The 27,319-nt window shown below is 39.3% G+C and overlaps 1 protein-coding gene across 1 annotated transcript in view; it reads left to right on the top strand.

Moving 5' to 3' along the window:
• Positions 1 to 27,319, top strand: part of CSMD3 (CUB and Sushi multiple domains 3) — a 1,166,690-nt gene that overhangs the window by 1,028,051 nt on the left and 111,320 nt on the right. The window contains exons 55-59 of the mRNA XM_077493847.1: positions 694 to 879; positions 4,116 to 4,289; positions 12,939 to 13,121; positions 20,860 to 21,036; positions 23,160 to 23,339. Coding sequence (XP_077349973.1) covers positions 694 to 879; positions 4,116 to 4,289; positions 12,939 to 13,121; positions 20,860 to 21,036; positions 23,160 to 23,339 — 900 coding nt within the window. The remainder of the gene's footprint in view (positions 1 to 693; positions 880 to 4,115; positions 4,290 to 12,938; positions 13,122 to 20,859; positions 21,037 to 23,159; positions 23,340 to 27,319) is intronic.

Genomic DNA, 27,319 nt, shown 5'->3' with positions numbered 1-27,319 from the left:
GAGCTACCTGTGGCTTTACACCCAGCCAGGACCTTTGATCTTCCAGGGAGATTACACTGTTTAGCCTCTGCTATTTGAACAGACTCGATCATAGATGGGTTCCATGAAAAATAAATATAAAAGCCTCCATAGTGTAAAATCTTAAGATTTATTAAGTAAAGAAGGAATATTGCACTTACATCAATAAATAGTGATTTTTGCAAATAAAAGAACAAGCTAGCCAGCTCACAAACTTTTGGTCTGTGGTCCAGTACTGGCACCAACGTGGTGACGTAAGCATGATGCCACTCCCTATGTGTTTCGTCACAGATGATTTCGTCCTGGGGCATGGCCAGCTTATACTTTTATCTGCAAAAATCACATTTTATTGAAGTAAGTTCAATATTCCTTTTTTGCTTTATATATGGAAAAAATATTTAGATAGTAGTATCGCCCCCTCACCCCCTTTGTATTTACCTGAGTCCTCACTTAATCCATCTCTGTGCCTGTCTGTAGAGGCACTCTCCTCTCACTCCATGATCTCACAGGCTTTGCTGAGGCAGGGAATTGGCTCAGGTTAACACTGTAATTAAGGAAATATCATGTGACAAAGAAAACTGCAATCTATATTTACGAACTAGTAATTATAACATAAATTGCATTTTTTTAAATTTGCGAATGTTTTCTAAGTCTAAATTGTGTTTTATCCCCTAGTGGTCAACTGTACCGATCCTGGAATCCCAGAGAACTCTATCCGGGAAAGTAAAATAGAGCACGGTAACTTCACCTATGGAACAGTGGTGTTCTATGACTGCAATCCAGGATACTATCTATTTGGATCTTCTGTCCTTGTTTGTCAGCCAAATGGACAATGGGATAAGTCATTGCCAGAATGCATTAGTACGTTTTTTTACTTATTATGGAGAGAATCATTTTCAAAACATGATAAAATGTATTTTAAAGTTTCTAATGGTAGAGCTGTTTGGCTATTATTATATGACCTATTATCAATTATAAACTATATCAGTTTGATCTCTCCTAAAGCAAATACCTACACTATAATGGCCTGTGTTGAGCTTTTGTATGGGATTTTGATTCCCATACAAGTTTATAGGAAACTCTCTTGAAGTAGGTCAACTTCAGGTAAGAAGGAGTTCAATTAGCTCTGCATGATAGCAGAAACTTCTAAAACTGACATCAAACTGATGCTATTGACCTAAGCCGAAAGCCTTCTGAGACAGGTTCTAATAATTATCAGTGCCTGCCCTACTGACAGGCTTATAAAAATTAAAAGATAAGTTCACCTTTCTAAAAAAAAAAAAAAGAATACATGCACATTCTTTTATGCTTTTATGATTTCGCCTGTAATGCATTGTACCCGTGATCAGCAGATCATGGGTGCAATCTCAGGCTCCTGCAGACTGTCAGGCCGCGTACACACGCGGGGACTGTTCGCCCAACTTTGTCCGCTGAACAGTGTTTCGGCGGACAGTCCGCTCGTGTGTGGGCTTTCAGTGGACAGTTTCAGCGAACAGTCCGCTGAACAAGGTTTTTCGGAATTTCCAAAAAACTGTCCGCTGAAACTTTGTTTCAGCGAACAGTCCCCTCGTGTGTAGGCTTGTTCGTCAAACTAAGTTCCGCGCATGCTCAGAAAGGATTTACACGCCGAAAGTTATAATGCAGTGTATAGGACGTCGTATTTTTCGTCCCGTCGTACGTGCCGTTCACGTCATCGCGCACGGTTTCAGCAAACTGTTCGTTTGTCGTGTGTGGCCATGTCCGTCCATGCTAATTTTGAGCGGACTGTTTGCCGAAACTGTTTGACGGACAAAGTTGGGCGAACAGTCCCCGCGTGTGTACGCGGCCTCAGTGTATCTGTCTGCTCCTACCTCATACGGGCAGGCAGTTACACAATGACAAGAAGTCTCAATTAACTACCTAGAGCAGTGATTCTCAACTTCAATCCTCAAGTACCCCCAACGTGCCATGTTTTGGGAACTTCACTTAGATAAAATAGCTCTTATCAATGCCATGTCATTGATATTGATTTAAAGCAGCTGTGCAAAGGAAAACCTGAAAACATGGCCTGTTGGGGGTACTTGAGGACTGAGGCTGTGAACCACTGACCTAGAGCATCCACTAGCACCCTAGTTCATTGCGAAGTACAAGCCTTTAGTCTCGGGTTTAGCCGCATTCGGGGAGAAGATCCTCACGGTCACAATTGGGGGTGGGATCAGTGAAAGGCTGCAGGAATGGGAACATGTTACAGGTTCCAGCCTAAAATAGGTGGAACCTGTAACATATTCTCAATGGCTAAATTATCCTTTAGTTAGTGCCTAGTCATCATTTAAAGATACATTTCTAATAAAAAAAAATCAAGTATAGAAGTACACATGAGGATATGGGCTTCATGTCCTGAAGTCAACCCATTAACCTGCTATTATGACAAGTCTTATTTAATGGTAGAATTCTAAAAATCACAAAAGTGGTTAGAGAGAATTATAGATCTGTTAGCAAAGAGGACAATTCAGATAAGTGCATTTTAATATTGTTTTTAGTTTCTTGATGCGTAAGCTTTAACATGTTTTGTCAAGGCATGATCCAGGGTTATGGCTTCCTAGAGATAGGAAAGAATAAAACATGGGGAAATGTAAAGATGTGTGTTTGAGGGTTTTTTGTTTACCCTCACAAGCACTGTAAGCTTTAAGGGGAACCAAACAAGATTGTACCCCCACTCTGCGTGAAAAAGCACAAGGGGCATCTTTGGACAGCAGCATTGTCAGTCTGGGAAGTGGTGAGTGTTAGATGGATTCGCTGCTATACAGTAGATACACCAACAAGTTGAAGCCAATCTCCAGTTCACACTTTATATTTAGGTACATCAAACATTTTTTTCCTGTTGGGATAAAGGTTTTACATGAATAAATTAAAACATATCATTGCAGACGCCCCTACCACTGTTAAATGGTTTGTCCTATCCATGTAAACTGAGAGTGTGTTCTTTTGAAAAACAACAGACTTGCTGGCCAAATGAAATTAAAATAAAGAAAGCCTAAAAAGCCCCAAAAAGAAAAGTAATACAGCCATCAAATTTAAGAATTGGCAAGCTGCAAAACAATAATTGTTTGCTTTTGGGTTTAATATTGCTTTAAGCACAAGCCTTTGTAACTGGATTTTGGATTTCCTGGCTGATAAACAGCAGAGGGTATAGGTTGGTAGTTGCTACTCAATGGCATTGTCCCTTAGTAAAGGGGTGCCACAGCCCCATTTTGGTTAATTTATATACTTCTGATTGTGTCTATTGCTTCAAAGGTAATCTGTTCTAAAATCTGCAGATGACACCACGTTAGTTGAGAGAATAAGGAATGGTGACAAGGCTGCATATTGGCAGGATAAAATAAACCTAGTTGGTGACAATCATTTAGAGTAGGGGTCTCCAAACTTTATAAACAAAGGGCCAGTTTCCTGTCCTTCAGTCTTTAGGGAGTCTGGACTAGGAACAGTGGTTGTAATAAATGTCCTGGCTTCCAGTGGGAGTAGACAATGCCTTGTTGTTGGTGTGAGTGGAGGAATAGTGCCCAAAGGATTCATGTCGGCAGAAGGAATTGTGCCCTTTTGCACTTCTTTCCGCGGCCCATATGATTTTTGAATGCTAGAGGGTTTTCAGTTTACAGTAAAAATGCAATATATATTTATTATGCATGTGCTGTATGTGTTGGTTTCATTAGGATAGTGTTCTATGTGAGGCGCGTGAAGTCTTTTTATTGTGAGTGGGCTACATCTGCATTTCATTTTATGATTTTTTTTTATGATAAAATGATCATACATTTTTCTGATATTGATTCTGTTATAATATACATAATATATCATCTCTTTAATATATAATGAATTATAAAGGGTCAGCTTACTATTCTTTGAATTAAAATTCTTTCACACACACTGCTTTGTCTTTAGGAATCGATAGAATCAACACAACATAAGCATGTTCACCATGACATGTTGAATAACCTCACATCTCTCAAAAGTGCACCCATGATAAATTCTGAAGCTTCCATTAAATAAAGTAAATAGTCAGTTCCATGGAGGTGTTTCAACATGGCAGAGAGGAGAATTAAACTTGTCATTTCTCTTCTCAGTGATTGACTGTGGTCATCCTGGAGTTCCTCCAAATGCAATTATTTCTGGGGAAAAGTTTACATTTGGATCTACTGTCCATTATTCCTGCACTGGAAGGAGAACGTTAATAGGGCATTCTACAAGGACCTGTCAGTTAAATGGGCAATGGAGTGGATCGTTACCTCACTGTTCAGGTAAACATGCTTAAGGAAATATATAAATATCTATAATCTATGTATAGTTGTGTGGTTGTATGTATATATAGATAGGTATATATTTACTGTATATAAATACTGTATATATGCTGTAATATATATATATATATATATATATATATATATATATATATATATATATATATATATATATATTAGAGGAAATAGAAAATACCTTTAGACAGGTTTCCACATGAGCTGGTACAATATCTAAAGCTAAAAAGCCTCCTTTCAATATTACCAGACTTGGCTGTCATGTCAAAAGCAACATGTTTGGATACAGCATCATCTTTTTATACTAATGTAAAAAAAAAGCTTATATTTATATAGTTACTGTAGTTATAGTGATTGTAAAGTCTAGTTTTTAGGCAAAAATAACAAACATGTTATACCCACCTGCTCTGTGCAGTGGATTTGCATAAAGCAGCGTGAATCCTTCTCTACTCGAGTCCCGCTTCGGTGCTCCTGGCCCCTCCCTCCTGTTGAGTGCCCCCCAGCAACCGAGTCGAGCCACAGCTCCCTATGTCCATTCAGATATGAAGCTGTGGCCTGCCCCTTTCTCTCCTCATTGTCTGACTGATTTTGATTGACAGCAGCAGGAGCCAATGGCACCGCACTGCTGTCTCACCCAATGAGAAGGGGAGTCCCAGCCATATAATTGTCTGCAAATAAACCCTGGTAGCTAAAAAATAATGCAGTTGATGGTTTCTTACAGTGGACCTTTCCTCTGGAAGTTAATATTTTACTGGTGCCTGTGCATCAGATTTGCTTTTTTTTACTTAAAGAGAATGTAGAATGGCACCGATTATATTTTCTTTAACATCGTAAAGCATAATAAAAAAATATTTATTTTATGAAATCATCTCTGTAGCCAGTAGATGGCACTCTAGCCTCGTGCTGTCTTATTTAGCTACTTTAGTTTTCAGCTTCACTGAAAGAAGTCCATAATTTACAGAATTGAAATAATTCTTCAGAGAAGTGACTTATTGCTAATCAGAGGTTTCAGTCAGATAAATGGAGCTGCAAAGTAAGCTTCCTTTGCTGTTCTATCTCTTTAAATGACCTAGTACTCTGGGAATCCTTTGTCATGTATTAAACGTTTATTTGTATCAATTCTAATTTTATTGCAAATTATTGTAAGATATTGCACAAATTTAGATAAGTTCAAAACATATACAGGTACATGCAAGCATAGAAGTCATATTTGTTTTATCGCACAAGGCATAGATACCTTTTCACATAATTATTCAAAAAAGGGGGGGGGGTATATCTTATACTGTAACTTTGTCTGGCACCTCCGTAGGCCATAATAAAAAAATGTCTTTATTATTTTTCCCTTTCCTTCCCTTCTCCCTTTCCTTTCCTTTCCTTTCTTTCCTTTCCCCTTTCCCTGCCCTCCCTTTCTTTCCTCCCTTCATTTCCTCTCTCTCCCTCCTCTTCTTCCTCAAGGTCTTTCCTTCCTTACCCTTTCTCCCTTTATTTTATTTGTAAAACAAAGGTTGTATATTGAATTAAAAACCAATAAAAAACAATCATTTATAAGCTTATAAAGTAAAAAAATATATATAACGCTAACAAAAACAATATTGGTTTTGCCTTTTTGGGGTTTTGTTTTTATAGCCAAACTGATTTGCTTTCCTATAAGGAGTAAATGTTTATTCGAAACTGAGAAGAAACTTTAGACACTACATTTCTCATTAGTTTTCTCTATACCACTGGGACTGATAGCAAGCAGATCCTTTCTGTTAGCACTCCCAATTTCCACTTCCATCAGTTTGAGGATGTTAGACCCTCCCACCTAGCACTCCACTTTGAAGAAGTTAATGGAATAGCTTGCTTCGGTATAACCAGAAAGGAAGCAGATAAGGGTGTGCAAGAAAGTGTATATAACTGACCCAAAGAGGACTGACATTTTATTCTTGTTTAAAACATTTACAATGACATGCATTCCACACACATTACACTTCAAGGGCTATAAATGGTAAAGAGGACATTAAAGAAAATGGACACCAGTTAATGATTTTAGTGCCAAGAATTTCATTTAAACTTAATTTGCGGTTTGGTGATTCAGCATGCTCTGTCCTCTGTGTCATTGTTGTTAGAAGTTCATTTTTGATAACTATATTCTCTAACCGCTTATGAGGCTGTGACCACTTTTACTGATCATAATAAGATCATTTGTAGAAATGACTGTAAATCTAGTAAATGCCATAGAGGACATTTCAGTGAAGAAATTGGGGAATGTAATTTGAATATGGATAAATGGTGCTTTCTGATGATTGTAGGAAGAAGGACACAGTTCTTCTCTTGACCCCATTACCTTTCAGTGGAAAGTTTAGCCTTTTTATGTGTCCCGAACATGTTGTTCTAGAAAATGGCTGTTTTACTTAACCACTTTAAGATTTTGAACATAAGAGATACATCCTAAAATACTTTAAAGTGTTTGTTAGGGTCGAAAATGTTTTTCTACAGTTCTCCTATGGCAGTGATGGCGAACCTTGGCACCCCAGATGTTTTGGAACTACATTTCCCATGATGCTCATGCACTCTGCAGTGTAGTGGAGCATCATGGGAAATGTAGTTCCAAAACATCTGGGGTGCCAAGGTTCGCCATCACTGCCCTATGGTATATAACACAATAAGCTCTCTGGTGGATGTCATTTTTAAAAATATGCGGCATAATGGCTTACTTCAGAGAGCCATTTGGCACTCAGCTGACTGCCTGCCGGTTTCCTGTCCCGATCTGATAGCTGCAGGGGAAGGCACTGGGAAACTCCTGCTTATGTCACTCGAGATGAGGAGAGGAGGAGATCGGCACGTCAGCACCGAACGGCACTCTGAAGTAAACTATTATACCACATTTTTTTTTAAATTACATCTACTGGGGAGAGATATATATTAATATTATATAATAGACGGTACTATAGAAGAAAAACTGTGTTTTTAAGAGCAGGAAGGAAGGATCGGGGGCTGACAAGCAGGGATGAGAGGGGGGAGGAGAACAGAGGGAGACACAGACACAGAGAGCAGGGCTGCAGCTGACGGAGGCGCATACACTGACAATGGTGTCAGGGCTAAGCAGCCCTGATATATTGGAGTCAGCATACAGAGGGGAGGGCAGAAACTGTCAGGTGGGGCCATATTACACAGCACAAGCACTATGTTGTACAACACTCTTTATAGAAACAGGATAATTTTTTTTTTGGGTTAACAAACACTTTAACAAAGCTTTGTAATAGATGTAATAGATTGTATGTCCTGCTTCTACAGAAGCTGTACAATTAATCAATATATTGTTTTATTGTATTTATTATTTTATTCATATGTATAACAAAAGTCTGTAATTTTTTTCTAATAAAATGTTTTCCTATTTAACCCCTTATTAATCCTTTGTTAACCCTATTAAGCCCTAATTACATCCTCTCTCCCCTTCTCCTCTTACTTATTTTTCTCTGTTGATTTTTTTATTATATTTTTTATAGTCATTTTTTGCACATTTTAATTAGCTTTGTTTCAGTATTTCAGTGTCTCAATTTCAGTACAAAATTAGAAAAAAAAAAGTTCCTTTTACAAATACATTTGCCATAGTTTGTACCAAAAACATAATTTTAGCGTAATTTTAAATGGGACAAATTATAAAATAAAATACATATTTTATTATTCATAATAGAAAAATAATAAAACGTCATTTTTTTACATCTTTTCATTGAAAATAAAAGAAAACCAACATCCACCAAAAAAAAAAAAAAACCTATGTTAGTATCACTTTGTTATCTTAAAGTGTTACTAAACCCACAACAGTAAAATCTCTCTGTATATGCAGCATAGCATTCTTGTTATACTCACTTCTATCTGACAGAAGTCAAGCAAACCAGCAGTCGACCAACTCCAACCCAGCGCTCTCAGCCAATGGCAGACAGCACTGATCGGAGTTTTCTGATGGGGAGGCTATCTCTCTATCTGAACACATCAGCTTAGCGCTGGAGATCGCTGAAGTAACCTCACGGTGTTAATGCGCTTTAGTCCATAGGGTTCAGTTATGAGTTTGGCCCACCCTTTGCAGCTATAATAGCTTCAGCTCACCTGGGAAGGCTGTCTACAAGGCTTAGGAGTGTATTGATGGGAATGTTTGACCATTCTTCAAAAAGCGCATTTGTGAGGTCAAGCACTGATGTTGGACAAAAAGGCCTGACTTGCAGGCTCTGCTCTAATTCATTTCAAAGGTGTTCTGTTGGGTTGAAGTCAGGACTTGCTTTGGATGCTTTCGAGCAGAGACTGCAATCCAAGCTTTCTGGTCCAACATCAGTGCCTGACCTCACAAATGTGCTTCTGAAAGCATAGTCAAACATTCCAATAGACACACTTCTAAACCTGGTAGACAGCCTTCCCAGAAGAGTTGAAGCTGTTATAGCTGCAAAGGGTGGGCCAACTCAATATTGAACCCTATGAACTAAGACGGGGATGCTGCTAAAGTTCATGAGAATGTAAAGGCAGGTGTACCAATACTTTTGGCAATATAGTGTATATAATGGAAACAATCAAACAGCATTTAAAATCTTAGACAATGTTGCTGAACAATCATACATTCCTCACAGTAATCTTGATGATGCTGTGTGTCCAACTAGAGTGTTGTGGATGGGGTGTTGGTTCGTTGGTTTCATGCTCATGCTTTTTGAAGAACACAGATGGAGTGGTTGCAGATTTAGTGGGTCCTTGTTACATAGTCTTTCTAAGTGCCAAGTAGCTAGTATAAAGCACTGTTGTAGCTGGTGTTTAGCATGTACATTTTGGGTTCTAAAACTTTCCAATCCAGCCCATTCCATTTGAAACATAGGTGTCCGACCCCTTTAAAAAAATCTCTGGTCGTCCTTCTAATTAAATCAACAGTTTTTTTTATAAATTAATTTTTTTTATTTATTTTTGTTACTTAAAGTTCCAGAAAGGACTGTTTGGAGATTCATGGTTAAAATTTACAAAACAAGCATTACAGATTATAATTTTCTTGATCAGATATTTTTTTCCCCCTACAAAGCAGACTGTCTGAGAAGGTGCATTATTCCAACTCATCTCTCTAAACTTTATTTGCAATGGTGACATTTATTGAAATGTTGTATCACGGACCATTGAGCTTGCCTGTTCATTTGGCATTCACTCTGAAAGGGTCACATAAAGGGGAGAATTTGATGTTGTAGATTTGAAGATGGTTAGCAGTATTTATCTGTGATGGGAGGTAGTTCAGGCATAGCAACAAAGCTTTAATGGAAACAGCTTATTGCTTCCTTCTGTATCTTATTTATGTTACAAAAATCAAAAGAGTTACTGTACTTCTTTCTACTTGTTAAGAAAATTGGGATTTTTTTTGTTTACTTTGTGAAATATTTTTATACCGCCAGAGAGGAGGAAATCAATCTGCCAAAATCAAAATGCAATCTGTATTAGACTCATTGAAGCAAGATGCAGATTTGCAAACATCACTGTATCAGCTGCTATTTAATGTCTCTAGGTTTTATCGTTCTTTTTTTAAAGCTGAATTTCAGGCATTTATAAAAGACACAAGGTAATAGTGCTCTGTATTCCTAAACCAATTGTTGCATTTATTTTTTAAACACAAGCAGTGTAAGTACCTACATGTGACCTGGTATCTGAGTCTTGCAATCCATGTACAACAGAGCTGAAGAGATAGAATTAATGCAAGAAGCCAATCAATTGTATTGCTGCATTCATGTGCTAACATAACATATGCTAATAGGAGTAGAGAGCAGAGTGAAAGAAATATGAGCTCAACAGTATGCTCCTTTTCCTTTCACTGGCTAGTCACAGGCTGAGAAAGGGACAAATCCTGAACGTTTTATTCGTCTGTAAAAAAGGTGGAGATTAGGGCTCCTGCCTGCCAGAGTGGGCAGTGCATTGCGAAAGAGATGTTTAATTCCCAGTACTGGATGGATAGAAATGTAAACATATTGGAAAGTAAAAAAATAACTTCCTTAACCACTTAAGCCCCGGACCATTTGGCTGGCCAAAGACCAGAGGACTTTTTACGATTCGGCACTGTGACGCTTTAACTGATAATTGAGCGGATGTGCGTCATGGCTCCCAAACAAAATTGACGTCCTTTTTTTCCCCACAAATAGAGGTTTCATTTGGTGGTATTTGATCACGCCTGCAGTTTTTATTGTTTGCGCTATAAACAAAAATAGAGAGACAATTTTGAAAAAAATGCATTATTTTTGCTATAATAAATATCCCCAAAAAATATATAAAAAAACACATTTTTTTTCCTCAGTTTAGGCCGATACATATTCTTCTACATATTTTTGGTAAAAAAAAATTGTAATAAGCGTTTTTTTATTCGTAATGGGGGGCAATCAGCAATTTTTATCATGACTGCGACATTATGGCGGACACATCAGACAATTCTGGCACATTTTTGGGATTAATACAGCGATCAATGCTATACAATTGCATTGATTACTGTAAAAATGTCACTGGCAGTGAAGGGGTTAACCACTAGGGGACAGGGGAGGGGTTACGTTTGTCCTGGGGAGTGATTCTAACTGTCTGGGGGGTGGACTACCAGTGGCATGACACTGATCTCTGCTCCCGATGACAGGAAGCAGACGATCAGTGTCCTGTCACTAGGCAGAACGGGGAGATGCTGTGTTTACATGGGCATTTCCCCATTCTTCGTCTCCGTGAGACAATCGCGGGCACCCAGCGGACATCAAGTCCGCGGGTCCCACGGACACAGTCACGGAGCTCACGGCAGGCCCAGCCATGCTATTCTGCCGAAGTATTTCTACATGAGGCGGTCCTTAAGTGTTTAAAGTACATGTAAACCCTCTCCTTGTAAAACAACTCATTCAGGTTAAAATAGAAATGAAAGGCAAAACAATATTAAAACGTTATAAATACATTTTTTCCTCCTTTTTTTTTTATAAGTGATGTTCTCAGCTACATAAGGAACTTAGAGGGCTGGGGAAGGAGAACAGCAATACACTGATCTTCCCAGTAAATGGTTGTGCAGGGAGGAGAGGTGTCAGTATATGTCTGGAATAGGGAACCAAAGGGACTGGAACTCCAGGGATTTCACACAAAGGAAGCAATACAGAGAGAACAGGATATTTTGTCATTCTAGTACATACAAGCAGGCACATATCAGGAATACACAATGTTCATTTTACATATTCTTTTATTTTATTTAATCTGTGTATTTAGCTGCTTGCTTTACAAATGGTTTATTTACCACTGTACTGCTGATATAGACAAGTATGCAGGGATGGGTACATGGCCCCAGATACAGAGGCTCTGTGTTGTGGTCTATGCACCTGTCCTTGCCTACTTACCAAGCTCGACTGTGCAGGTGAGTCTGTACAGCAGATATGTGTCCATTCACTAATATGCCTGAACATAGCTCAGGACTAGGACAGAAAAATAACCAAAGGGTTCTTCAAGCTGTGTGGTGATGATTACCCTTGTGAATGAGCCCCAAAAGAAAAATACAAAAAGCAGAGATGTTAAATATCTACAGGCCAGATGATATTTTGAATCTCAATCTCGCCAAGTGAGTGAGATTTACTGTGCTCAATTAGTCAGTATACCATTCAGTATTAGGCAGTTGTTTAAAAGGGTCTCCTAAAAATATTGTAACCTATTTTAGTAGACCAGCCCCATGATGAATGGAGCAGATTCTTCTAAACCACTTGAACCCCAGCAGTTCAATGGAGTTTGTGTAATTTATCTGCTTCCTGAAGGTTTGTTCACTAAACGTTGTTGCAGTAAACTAATCGAGAGTCCATTGGGTCATGTAACTGCCATGCAAAAAATAAGATACCGTACTATTGCTTTAAAATAACTTTTTAATAAAAATATTCTACCCTTTCCTCTATTTATCAATTTAATTATTAAAATCCCGCGAGATATGCTCTTTTATTAAAAAGAAAAAAATCAAGATGTGAAATCAAGGGGAAATAATTACTCGTGGCTTTTAAGGCCATCATTTTTAGGTCCTTTATAAATTCTGGATGTCCCTGTCACCAGACCTCTAAAGAGTTTCTCATAGGAATATGTAAAGGATTGACTTGAGTGCTTGATTCTCAAATAACAGAGTTGAGTTGGGAGCAGGGGCGGACTGATCATTTGGCCACTCGGACACTGCTGGAGGGCCCCAAGCCACTAGGGGGCCCCATCAGGGTTGCCAGCCTCAGTAAAACCAGGGACAGTATGTAAAAATCTGTGTTTTTTTACATCTGTCTCAGAACTGTCCCTTACCAACATCCTTTTGGTCTAAAATTCATGAGATTATAGCTGCCCCACTTCTCCAGTACCTTCTCAGCCAATAGAAACTTGTCTGTGTATACTGTGTGTACATGTGGTTCTATACTGTGTGTGTGTATACTGCGTGGCCCCATAAACTCGGATTGCCTGGGGGCCTCATAGTCTCCTATTGCCCCGGGGCCCCATGAGTTGTCAGTCCACCTCTGGTTGGGAGGTGGGTTGTCTTCCTTCTGGAGTTATGAAGAACAGTAAAAATCTGGAATGCGCGAAAGTGAATTCCTATTCTATTCTTTCCAGCTACTGTGTATTTTCAATGTGTAAGCAAGTTAAAAAGAGTATGATCTTTATTTCTAGGTGATGCTTCGGGGTGGTGTGGAGATCCAGGTGTACCTGCGCATGGGTCTAGAGAAGGTGTAGAATTTCGAACAAAGAGCATAATGCGATTCAGCTGTGATGCTGGATACATACTTCATGGTTCTGAAGATAGGACATGTTTGAGCAATGGATCATGGACTGGAAGACAACCGGAATGTAAAGGTAAGCTGACAACATTGGCCACAACTGAAAGATTTTTCATCCCATTTTTTGTCCCAATGCTTCTAAAATAGAAAATCCCAATGAAGACAGCAAAGAAAAAACTATCCTCTCCCTCAGATTTATCTCTTGAAATATTATTTTAGCCATGATTAGCCTGAATTTTTTGTGATTAACTAGCCTTAAAACTGTCCCCTCCCCATCCTAACACTTATGCTCAGTAACCTGCATAAGAAAGCTGTATATACTTACCTATTAACAGCTTGCTCCAGTCCAGTCACTTCATCCTGCTCCCCTGTGTTAGCCAGCACAACTGCAGGGGAGAGGAGGGAGCTCCCACAGCATATGGGCCAATGAAGCCTATGGGTGATGCCACGCTCCCAGGCATTACCAGCTATTGTCGGAGTGCTCTCTTCTCTCTCCTGCAGCTCAGAATGACTGACACAGGGGTGATCATGTCACTGAACTGGAATAAGCTGAAAATAGGTAAGTATACAGATCTTTCTTACACAGGTTAGTAAGAATGGGTATTAGGATGGTAGAGGCAACAGTTTTAATAGTAGTTAGGTTTTAGCCAAAATTCAACTTTAAGCCATCAGTGATATACGGTAGGTCTATAAGGGTCCTTAACCCCTCCCCCGACCGCCTCACACAGGTATACTGTGGCAGAAGGGCATGTACAGGCAGATTAATGTACCTGTACATGGCCCTTTAAGAGGCGGTTTGCGGGCACGCGCGTGCGGTCGCCGGGAGCTCCATGGCGGTGATCGCGGGTCCCACAGATACGATGTTCATGGGGATAACCGCGATCGTCTCATGGTGAGGAAGAATGGGGAGATGCTAATATAAACAAGCATCTCCCCATTCTGACTAATGACACTGACACTGATCACAGCTCCCTGTATTCGGGAGCGCTGATCAGTGACGTTTTACACACAGCCTATCCCCCCAAAATTAGAATCACTCCCTAGGACACACTTAACTCCTACAGCGCCACCAGTAATCAATGCAAAAATTGCATTGATTACTGTAAAAATGTCCCTGGCAGTGAATGACACTGCCAGTGACATTTTTACAGTAATCAATGCAATTTTTTAGCATTGATCACTGTATTAATGCCAATGGTCCCAAAAATGTGTCAAAATTGTCCGATGTGTCCACCATAATGTTGCAGTCACAATAAAAATCGCAGATTGCGGCCATTACTAGTAAAAAAAAATAATCTATAAAAATGCCATAAAACTATCCCCTATTTTGTAGATGCTATAACTTTTGCGCAAACCAAATAAATAAACGCTTATTGCGTTGTTGTTTTTTTTTACCAAAAATATGTAGAAGAGAACGTATTGGCATAAACTGAAGAATAAAAAAATAATGCGTTATTTTCAAAATTGTCACAATTTTTTTTGTTTATAGCACAAAAAATAAAAACCGCAGAGGTGACCAAATACCACCAAAAGAAAGCTCTATTTATGGGAAAAAAAGGACATCAATTTTGTTTGGGAGCCACATCGCACGACCGCGCAATTGTCAGTTAAAGCAACACAGTGCCGAATCGCAAAAGGTGCTCTGGTCAGGAAGGGTGGCTGAAGTGATTAAAACATAAACCATTTACACGTTATAACCACCTTACCCTCATACCTACATACAGGGCTGTCTTTAATATTGATTGGACCCTGGGCAAAACCCCCCATGCAGCTTTGCTCTCCACCTGCTCTGAGACATACAATAAATAGCAGCTAGACTCAAAATCAATTTACTGAATCAGATCAGGCAGCTATTGCGATTGGTTGCCAGAGGTTACAGTGTATCATTACCACTCACTGACTGGTTGCTAGAGGTTACACCACACATTACGGCTCACTGATTAGTTGCTAGAGGTTACAGCACATGACTTCTGCTTGTTGATTGGTTGCTAGAGATTACTGTGGATATGACCTCAGGGGGGCATGATATACATATCTAAACCAGGATAGTTGGCAAGTATGAGGCAGCTGCTTTGGGCCCCACAAAATGACAGGGCCCAGGGCAGCTGCCCCTTTTGCCCTGCCTTAAAAATGGCCCTGCCTACATACATTACTTCATGACTACAAAGTTGTCAATTGCAAGTCAGTTCTTCTTGTCCGCAATCAGTCATTGACCTCACAAATGATTTTGTTTGGATGAATGACCAGCTACCTAACGACACACTCAAAGATATTGTGGATAGACTTCCCAGAAAAGGGTAGGATGTTATAGCTGCAAACGATCTAAATGATTTTGAATGATTTTGAAATGTATATCCTACAAGCTGAAATAGATGTGATAGATGTTCAGAAACGTCTGGCTATAGAGTGTAATTTGTGTTTGGCCTGTGAAATGCTTTATATAGCTATTAAACTGTATACACTTGCGTGGAGGCAGAGACTGGATGGTTCCGTGTTGAGAAGTTTGGTGTCACCATACAAATGAATAAAATAAAAACACTACCTTTCATGGAATGAGCAACTTTCATAATTGTGCAGACATGCTGAGCGCTGAATAAGAAAACCATTAAACGCAGCCAAAGATCAAATTGCTAGTGACATCTGTAAAGTTTGTTACAAAGATTCTGTAGAGTTACTACAATTACCTGAATGATTTTTGAAGGGAATTGAATCTCCAGCTTTGTACTACACATCATTTTCTCATGTCTTCTAGGAGCTTGTATTCACTTTATCTTTATGACTCTATCTGCTCTTCAAGATTTTCATCTCTTTTTAAACAAGGTGGCTTATTTCTCAAATCTTCATTTAACATGCTGCCTGCCGCACAGCTTCCACTGCTGCTTTTAAGCACACCTTGAAAAGGATAAAAATCTGTCCTAAATCCTGAGAGAAACAGACTTGCCTGGCTATACTACACGGCTTTGTTTCATCTCAGTTGTAACCAACACAAAGGCAAATATAGCCTTGTGCTCTCTGCTTTTATCTTTAGCAACGCACACGTTTTTCAGGTTGTTTAGTTCAGTTGACAAGAAAATTGATTAGAATCCCATTTAAATCTGGAAACATGTCTATGAATCACTTGTGTCTCTGAGCCTGTTGCACCCAATAACTCCCTTGAGTCCCCGAAGGTTTTTTGTATTTCAGTGATTTATCCATTTCACACCAGTTACCTTTTAGCATTTGTTAGTTACATTTTATACATTGATTTTATTGGGCAGACATGGCTTTAATTTTCTAGCTGATTTGGATACATATATTTTTTTTTCTTTGTTAAAGCGGTTGTATACCCGCTGACGTTTTTTTTTTTTCCTCACCTGCAAAGGAAAAGGCATTATGAGCTAGTATGCACCACATACCGTATATACTCGAGTATAAGCCGAGATTTTCAGCCTCTTTTTTGAGGCTGAAAGTGCCCCCCTCGGCTTATACTCGAGTCATCGCTGTCTGCCCGCTCGATCAGCGTGTCGAGCAGACAGACAGCGGCCATTCTATGATTCAAAAGCCGCGCCTCCGGCTCCGCCTTCGCCTGTGATAGGCGGAACACTGAATTTCCCAGCAGCCTGTGTTCCGCCTATCACGGGCATCGTCTCATCCTCGTACTACGGACGAGGATGATACGACGTCCGTGATAGGCGGAACACAGGCTGCTGGGAAATTCAGTGTTCCGCCTATCACAGGCGAAGGAGGAGGCGCGGCTTTTGAATTTTACAATGGCCGCCGACGAAGAGGGCACGGGACGGAGGCAAGGCAAGGCACGGCACGGGACGGGACGGGACGGGACGGGACGGGACGAAGGCAAGGCACGACACGGGACGGAGGCTCGGGACAAAGGCTCGGGACACAGGTAGGCTGGACACACACACACACACACACACACACACACACACACACACACACACACACACGGATGGAGACACACACACACGGATGGATGGATGGATGGAGACACACACACACACAGGGATGGATGGATACACACACACACAGGGATGGATGGATGGATGGAGACACACACACACAGGGATGGATGGATGGATGGATGGAGACACACACACACAGGGATGGATGGATGGAGACACACACACACAGGGATGGATGGATGGATGGACACACACACACACAGGGATGGATGGACGGACACACAGGGATGGACGGACACACAGGGATGGACGGACACACAGGGATGGACGGACACACACACAGGGATGGACAGGCATGTCTCACCCTCGGCTTATACACGAGTCAATAAGTTTGCCAGTTTTTTTGGGGGTAAATTGGGGGCCTCGGCTTATATTCGGGTCGGCCTATACTCGAGTATATACGGTACTAGCTCATTATGAAATAATTACCTTAGAAGAGGCCCCGACATCTGGCCCGATCCACGAAGAGGGAGCTGACATGTTCCCTCTGCGTTTCTTCCGGGAATCGCGGCTCCGGCGCTGTGAGTGTCTGGAGCCGCGATATCCGCGATAGCCGTGAGATATCTTTCCGGCAGGGTCCGGCTTCTGGCGGACTTTCAGCCAAGAATCCCTTGTGCGCATGCGCCGCTGCAGTCAGCGGCGCATTGCAAGGGGAATATCTCCTAAACTGTACAGCTTTAGGAGATATTTTTTTTTACCTACTGGTAAGTCTTATTATAGGCTTTCCTGTAGGTAAAAGTCATAAAAATGACTATACAACCACTTTAAAGTGGATGTAAACCCACTGTCATCCTTTCTAAACTACTGCAATATTGGTTATCTAGAAGGATATACAAGCCTCCTGCATGGTTACTTATTTGTCAAATGTTTCCCCTCTGTCTGCTATGAGACCTGAAAAATGCAGATTCTGTGGGTGGGTCTGTTTTCCAGGGCTCAGTGGGTGGAGTCATGATGTCAGTAGACTCCCCGCCCACCCCTACACTCCCCTTGTCAACATGCATTTTCTCCTGTGTATTTCTTACACTGAACTTCATCCACAATATATATATATATATATATATATATATATATACATATATATATACATATACATATATATATATATATATATATATATATATATATATATATATATATATATATATATATATATATATAATATCCTGATAAATAAGTGACATGAGGTGACATGAGATGAGTATCCTTCGAAAATTCTATTATTTCCTCCCTTTTAGTCAGTTGATCCCGCCAGCATATGACCTTGCTTTGCTTCCTGTCCCAGGGTGACAACACTCTTTCTGCTGCTCTCTAAGAAGGGGTAGCAGCATCACTCCAGGTTGTACACTACTGTGGTGAACTACAAGCATGCGTGCCAACATACAGCATACACAGAATTTAAGTAGCCATCGCATATGCCCGCACTGTTTCAAGGAAGCACAAGACATTATGAGATCTGTCATCAAAAAATACCTGGCGTGTCAAAGGTATAATGCATGAACCTGAATTTTTAGCATAGGTGCTCAAAACAGGAAAGGGTGCTCAGGGCGCACTCAGTGAACAAATTTGAAACAATTAAAAAGGGGATTTTGAGAAAAAAGTAAAAAATTAATACAACTACTGAATAAGGTTCATGAATTACAAAATAATGTTTATTTATTTAAGAATTTAGTACTACTTAAATGATATTTAAGCCCAAGAACCACAAAATATATATATAATATATTGCAGCTTACCAATTTTCAGAAGTGATGGCTGCATTATTTTTCTTTCTTTGGCTAAGTACATTTTCTGCAAGTACGAAAAATGTTCTGTTGACACTGATAGGTATTCAGTGTCTTTGTAACTTCTTATGCACTGAGCTGTAATCTTAGTCAACATTATCAGTTCTCCTAACTATTTTCTGTGGATTTTTGAATGCCCCCCCCCCCATGCTATGGGAAGAGGATAAGTCAAGGTATTCTGTAGTACTGTCTTTGGGTGTCCACGCTGCTCTTCCATAGATATAGTACAGTGAGTGAGTGTTGTCACCCTAGGACAGGATGCATGTTACTGACAGGATCATCAGTTCAAAAAGGGATTAGTCCAATGGTATATTTGGATTGTAATTGCGGAATGGAAGTACAGAGAAAATATACAAACATGCTAATAATGCCAAAGTAAAATCCAACATGGTATCCTAGTGGTGCAAAGTTGGAGTTTAGCCTTAACAGCTATTTACAAATGTAATGACATAGACCCAATACAGTTTCCTAATGGCAATATATTACATAAATGAACAAAGATCAGACTCCAGTTTGACCTACCCTTTTCCTGGCACTTTTATTGGCATGCTGAAAAGTCTCCTGGTGTTTTCCAATTGGACAGTATCTTCCCTTGCACAATTAGATTGTAGATGAACAGAGACCTATATAAGCTCATTCTCATTCTCATTTTTCCTGTTTTGTAAGTCAACAAGACAGTTTTTTTTTTCTCAGTTAAGCTCCACATCTTTCAGTGAAACGGTTTAGACTTAATGTTCTGATGTGTCATTAAGGCATCTACCATAATATAACAGCCTAATGCTTTTCCAGCTTTTCCCTGTGTAATTGAGCCAAGAAACAACAGTCCTGAAGGCAGTGAAATGTATTATGGATGCTTATTTACTTGCTGCAGGAATAAGTTGTCAATAACAAGAGCGGCAGTTAGATAATTCAATAATAATGGTGGTATACAATGAGTGACATGGCATCAATAATGGGGATTCAGGGCAACCTTGTCATAACAAACTCAATAATTAAGTACAGCTACAGACTGTAAACACACTACATGCAACCATTGTGACAAATGTGTCATTATACCAGCAATAAATCATGGAACTCCAAGTTGGCCAGCTTTGAAATTCAAATTCTCTGAAAACAATCTTTTTGGGTAAAAATGTATCATTGTTGGAGAAAAGAAGCTCATAATATGATATTGTAAATTTGGTTACTATTAATAATTATTGGATTTAGAATAATTATTAGAAAATAAAATTAGATATTTGCTGGGGACACACTTTCATGAGAAGAAGACATCTAAAAACTGATTGTTTTCCTAAGCTTTCCTTGAAACTGTGTTTTGTATTGATGGTGTACGACTATAAAGCTATAAATAAAGAATAAAAAAAAAATAATAATAACATTTGATGTATTTATTTAAGTGTATGTCAAAGAAAAACGTGTTATACTGATATCCAGGGCTCCTGAGAAATGTTTCTTGTCCCGCTGACAACAGTTTTACCAGATAGGACATGAGGGATAATCTGCAAAAAGGGGACAGGCAGAAATAAAAATCTGACTGGTGTTACAGTCTTCCCTTACTGTATAATCTCGACTGGTGTTGGAGAGTTCCATTATCTGTTTTAAAGGACACCTTTCCCCTGATAGAGAATATACAACAGTATACAACACAAATAAATATATTACACATAATTAAAAAATACAAAAGTATTCAGTTTTTTATTGTTTGGATGATGCAAATAACATACAAGTCCAGATTAAGATAGAAAATATCTATTCAAAAACACAATGCATTAAAACAGTCATCATACTTTGAAGACAAGCAACATTTGGTGAACTCCTTTACTGATATCAGCTGACCTTGCCTATTGTAAAACTGTTTTTTAATTTTTTTTTATTGATTCCTACTTTGGATTTATAAGCATAGCAGATTTGTTCTGCTTTTCTTTGTTTCATGCAGAACACCTGGCGTTGAGTCACCCAATGGATTCTTATATCTCCTAGGAAGTTGAAGTTCAAACATTTGGATATATGGAGTAAGGATTAGAACCTTGTTGCTTGCCATATGGTGATGCCTTGTTTTTGTTTTTCTCCTTAGCTGTACAATGCGGGAATCCAGGAACAACAGCAAATGGAAGGGTGTTTCGCATTGATGGGACGACATTTTCTAGCTCAGTAATATATTCTTGTGTGGATGGCTACATTCTCTCTGGCACAAGCATCAGGCAATGTACAGCTAATAGCACGTGGTCAGGGAGCCTACCCAACTGCACAAGTAAGTTCGTGAAAAATACTTCAAGGACCCCTTATACAGTGATTGTCTCCCTCACCCTCACGTTTATCATCTCATTTATTAGCAAAATTAGAAAAGAGCCCATCTATCTTACAAGAGGCCAAAAAGGTTTCCTAACATTTCAATATATTGGTGGCATGGTATTTAGTAGTTAGCACTGAGAATATTACTGATGCCCAATACCGATGTTGGGGTCACCTGCCAGTTGAAAGTGATCTACCAAGGTTGTCCTGTTCCTGTTAAAAGCTAAGTTAAACTCAAGAAGTTATGCTTTGATATGTAACAGGTAACACTTAGAAATGTTAATTGTGTATAAGCAGTACCCTGAAGAAAAATAACTGTTGTTTGGGATTCATTATGAAAAATAGAAGTTCACTTAGTGATTATGGGAGTATGTCTACGCACTCCTTTGTTTTGAGCTTCATAGTTGTAGGTCTACAGAGTGAGCTAATCTAAGACACTGCTGTCTGTGTTTGTTTGTGGGTGGGACCAATGAGTTGCTAATAAATAAAGAAGAATAGAACACAGAGACCCAAAGAAAGTGGCACAATTATTATTTGGTTACATTGTAGGCAGGCAAACAACAAATGGAGTACAGCACCGAAGTATTTTACTTAACAGTTCCAGGAAATATAATACCTGGAGCAAAATATCACAAGAATACAGTTGCAGGAGATCTTAGCAAGGTTGTCAGCACACTGGCTAGATTCCAGTAGTTAACAGTCACTTTGGCAGGCTTACGTTATCGGAGCAGCATCTAAGTAGAGGAAAGGCTGTAGGCAAAGTGGTGGTGTATCAGCAAATAGAAGACTGATTCGGGTTCTAAGTCACTGCATAGCAGTGCTGGGATTAACAGTGTGGGCAGCAGTGTCCCTATTCTGTCCCTCCTCATAAGGAACCTCTCCTCAGGCTAAAGAAGCTGTCACTATCCAGCGTGGATCCTGTCCCTGCTCTATCCAATTCGTAACAGTGTGCCAACTGCAGCAAGACACTATTTATTATCATTGCCCTCACCCAAGATGGCTACGGAGGTCATCCAGGCTTGCAGACCACTGTTCTCCTAGTGACACCTATCGAGGCTGCAGAGGAACAATATTTCTCTCACCCCCCCAGTCCCTCTACACAGTGGTCAGCACACAACACCACCTACAGAGAGCAGGATAAACTGCACCTGCCTACATGCTAGTTTTGTGAGATACGAAGAGAGGTTTGGTGATGTCATTACAGGCACACCCCACTTTTAAGTATACAATGAGGTTTATTTACTAAAGCTAGAAAGTGCAAAACAAGCTCGCTTTTGCATAGAAACCAATGATCTTCTAACCCCAGCTTGTTCAAATAAGCTTTGATAATAAAACCTGGAAGCTCATTGGTTTCTATGCAGAAGTGAGCCTAGTTTTGCACTTTCCAGCTTTAATAAATAAACCCCATTGTGTACTTAAAAGTGGGGTATGCCTGTACTGTGCTGCTCATTGCTCTTGCTGGAGGCTCTGTCTTGATGCAGCAAAGCTCTGCCTCCAGCCAAATGACCTCCTCCAAACAGAGCTACAGTACAGAACAAGGCATGACAACTCAGTGAAAGACCAATAGCCAGGACACCTTAGGCCAGACTTTCTCAACCTTTTCAACACAGAGGAACCCTGGAAATAATTCTCCGGTCTTGAGGAACCCCTGCTAAAAAATGGAAAATCTACAACTCGTCTTACATTAGTGTGATGGTCAACGAGGTGAATGCTTCTTACACTTGTGGTTATTGGGAAGAATTACCCCCTTACAGATAACTAAAAAGATGAATGGTGTCCTTGAGAACTTACCTGAGAGGCAGAAATTAACCATTGCTCAAGGAACCCCTAGCAACCTCTAGAGGAACCCAAGGTTTCCATGGAACCCTGGTTGAGAAACCCTTCCTTAGGCAGTACAGCCTTGTTTTTTTGTTCACTACATTCAGAGTTCAGTTGCTTTTGAATGTAATTTTCCCTAGCATAAATAAAAACATGAAAAAATGTAAAAAATATGTTTTGGCTGTAGTTGGCCTTTTGTACAACAAAATGACAATGATGCAAAGCAGTTCTTTTTATCTTAATTTCCTGTTTGTATGTTTACAGTTATCAGCTGTGGAGATCCGGGTGTTCCAGCGAATGGTTTGCGATATGGAGAAGACTATATTGTTGGGCAAAATGTTACCTACATTTGTCAGCCTGGATACACAATGGATCCCAAGAGCTCAATTACTCGAACCTGTACAAGTAATGGAACTTGGAGTGGCATTATCCCAGTTTGTAAAGGTACGTTTCCAAAATACTGTAAAGTGCAGCTATAAAGTACAACTCATTTTATTGCTGCATCTTTATCAAATTACTTCACTTTATAATAGCTGTTGTAGTGCATCAATTTCTCTTTTTTTCCTTGAGCTCTGGGATCAGCGATACTTTCTGATATACCTTTATTATAAAGTACAACTGCTTACCTTTGTTGTTACAAATCAATAATCACTACTTTAAATTCAAACGTCCTCTAAGCATGTCTGGAAGAAAATTGATTACATGCTGATATTAACCCTATTGCAATCTGACTAACAACTATTACACCCATATGAGACTGGTGGACATCTTACTCCAAAACCATTGGAACTGCTCTTTGTGGCTATAACAACCTTCACTATTTAGGAAAGTATTTTTTACAGGGTTTTGAATTGTGTAGCTGTGCATTTTTTATTTTTATTTTCAATTCATCCCACTGGTGTCCAGTAGGTTTGTGGGCTGTGCAAGAGTTACTCTACACTAAAAAAGAAAAAGCAGAAAAGTGACCTTCCCTAAACTATCATTATAAGGTTGAATGCAATTGTCTAAAATGTCTAGCATTAAGGTGGAAGAAAAGCCTTAAATTTCTTACACAGTGTACAATTGTTAGCAGACTGTTGTCCTAAAATCCTAAAAGCTATATATTGATTAACAAGCCTTGATAGGGCCGCATTTGAGCCCACTTGTAAATACAACAAACATTATACCATTTTGTTTGGGGATTGGTAAAGTATCGGGGGGGGGGGATTAGTATAGATGGGATATATAAGAGGTAGGTAGAAGAGAGGTAGGAAATCATTAAAGTATAGTGAAGAATACAGACAGAGTTCACTGCACCTAAGGAGTCAAACGGCACGTCCTCGCTGTTCCATCCAGTTAAAATCCCGCAGCCTAATCAGCATCTTTATCTTAGAGGATGGGGACTCATCCAGTGGATAATCTATCAAAGCATCCGAATATTTAAACTGAACCCAGGGGACCATGTTTTATGGAACTTGTCAGCTGAATCTTTTGCAGTAGCAAGCATTTCTTCCATGGCAAAGATATGGTTAACTGAATGCACCCATTCCTTGATTGTAGGTGTCGTTGTAAGTTTCCAGTATCTAGGAATCTGAGATTTTGCTGCTATCAGCAAATATTTTGTCAAAGATCTATTATACCTACTTAACGGTAGGTCAGATATGTGTAAAAGACAACAGGCCGGTGTAAGTTTCATTTTAGTGTCTGTGATATGCAGTATTAGCCTGCAAATCTGGCTCCAGAAACTAGCTATTCGGAGGCAACTCCACCAGATATGCAGCATGTCTCCCTTAGCCTCCCCACACCGCCAGCACAAATCTGTGGACGTCGGGTACCACCGTTTCACTTTAACCATTAGTATGCTCCTTTTGACAATTGTTGTCTAGCATTTGGCCAACAAATTTTGGATGGCAGGCTAGTAAATTTTTCGTCAGAGAATGGTTTGGCATCAGATTTTAGTATGGTCAGTACACAAATCCATCACACAAAACTCGAAAGTACAAACACGCATGCTTGGAATATAAATATATATTATATATATATATTTATACTTATTTATTTATTTATTTATATTTTTTCAAAATTAATAGTCGTTTTTAATTTATAGGGCAAAATACCCAGTGGTGATCAAATCCCACCAAAAGACAGCTCTATCTATGGGAAACAAATGATATAAATGTAATTTGTGTACAGAACTGCATGACTTGTCAGTTAAGGTAGCATATAGTAAAACATTTACATATTTTCTTTTTTTTTTTTATTATGGTCACGACTAAAAGTATAAAAATGTTTTTATTCCTGAATATATATATATATTCACGGTCATTTTTTTTTAGAGAAACTGTCACCTACGCAAACTTTCAAAAGCCTACCCTTGACCACCTTATACGCACCAGTTCTACACATCCTCACTGCTCTGTTACAGCCACTAACAAAATACCCAGTGTGGGCTGTTGTTGGAGCTTATAGGTAGCAGTAGCATTACCACTACATTTATTTGAAGTTATTTGCTCAGGCCTGGTAGCTGGCTTTGGGTATCATGGAAAAGGGTCACATGCTCCACCATACCTGAAGGCACCAGATATTTTACAGTGGCAGCCATTGAAGAAGACATGGCAGGGAGCATGGGATAAGTAAATAAAGTGGCTGGAGGGTTATACAGACTCTTCCAATTGGCTTGATTTACTAAAGGCAAATAGGCTGTTCACTTTGAAAGGGGAAATTGCACTTTGCAAAATAATTTTCCCCAGATCTTAGTGAATGTGTTGCAATTTCACATGTGTGGAAAAAAAAGAATTTTTGCTTGCACATGAATGGATACTGGAAGTCAGCAAAGCTTCACCTCGTGTACTAAACTCTGGGGAAAATCCTCTTGCAAAGTGGAACTTCCCTTGCAAAATGAAGAGTTAATATGCTATTTATAAATCAACCCCAACAGATTAAAGTAAAATTGCCACTCAGAACTAGATTAGGCAGAAAAAAAGTCCTATCTCTTGTCTAAAAAGAAATTACCTCTGTAGTGCCGTCTCTTTAGCTATTCCTCAGTGCGTTGGATCTCCTTTATGATGCATTATTATTACAATTTTTTTTTTGAATTATATTTTGCCCAATTGTCTGAATTTTGGATGCCCTCATGAAAAGATTTAATAATGCATATATCTTTGACCTATAGTAGAAAATAAAGAAAATGCCCTGTGTGCTTAGAAAACAAAGTAGCTGTTGAACAACACAACAAGCAACTCCTGTGTCCTGTTCCCCTCACCACAAACTAACAACCAGGAACACCTTCAGGCATGGAAGGCTGACTTGACTGGAAATCTTCTTAAAAGTGAGCCCCATTATGCAGAATTAGGGATAAAATGCATTGTTGCATTTTTTGGAATTATAACACAGATCTTTTATAAGAAGCAGCATGTAAAAATATATGTAATGCTGTCCCCAGGTATTCAAAAAGATGTTATAGAGTGTTAAAGCAGCTTCAACAGACTTCTAGTACTTTTCAACTGCTAAGTAAGCACAAAGTGAGTAGTCCCCGCTGCGTCAGCCGGCTACAACTGTCAAAGTGACAATCACTCACCAGCAGGCCTGGTTGCCAACAGTTTTGTGCTGTCAGGTAGCACTTAGTGATTTTTTTAAGTGCATTTTTCAAGTTAAGTCGGTATTCTGGAAGGACTTTGCAAATCCATGCAGAATATGGCAATGTGCAAACCAGAGACTAATGCTTTGACGCGTGAAGATTTTCTTGAATACTTTTGAATGTATTTGAAATAAAATTAACCCTTTGTGACCATTCAATACACATTTCTGAATCTGAACAACGTAATTTGGAAATAATTTTTAGGTCCTAGTGAGGGTTCTTAAAAGCACGAGGGCATGATTTTCGCTAGACTTTACTAGTCTTTGCTGAGTTCTTCAATTCCTTGAATAGTCCAATAAAGAGATCTTCCTGTCTTAAAGTGATGCTAAATTCTAGTTTAAAAAAAAATCTATTCAAATATGTATACTTAATAAAAAAAAAACCCTCTCAGCCTTCTCCAAATCTCCAAATTCTTTTTTGTTTGTTTTTTTGGCTGCTGTGGTCCAACTTCCCATTAGAGCGTGACTACGTTCAAACCCTGTGGTCCCATTGAATGTAGACAGTGTTGTGGGTAAAATGGTATTTCTATATACCTGACAAAGACCAGCTAGGTATAATTACGGCAATTACCACACTTACGAAACCCGCTCAGCACTGCAGCACTGATGAGACAGCGTATTACTGAACACAAGAAAAGAGTGAGTCAAAGTTGATGTTCAAAGCTTATCTGGTTTAATTCTGGGCAGGTCTACAAATTATATACACTATTATTAGCCAATCATTGCATAGAACATGGGTGTGGTTAATACAGAGGTGTACATTACATATCATTACATATCATTAATTATGCCATCTGCTTTCATGACTC

Source organism: Lithobates pipiens, unplaced genomic scaffold (assembly GCF_037356315.1).
Source record: "Lithobates pipiens isolate NorthernLeopardFrog02 unplaced genomic scaffold, aLitPip1_a1.2 Scaffold_19, whole genome shotgun sequence".
Lineage (NCBI taxonomy): Eukaryota > Metazoa > Chordata > Amphibia > Anura > Ranidae > Lithobates > Lithobates pipiens.
Note: the sequence above shows the minus strand (reverse complement) of the source record. Positions and strands in the feature narration are given on the sequence as shown.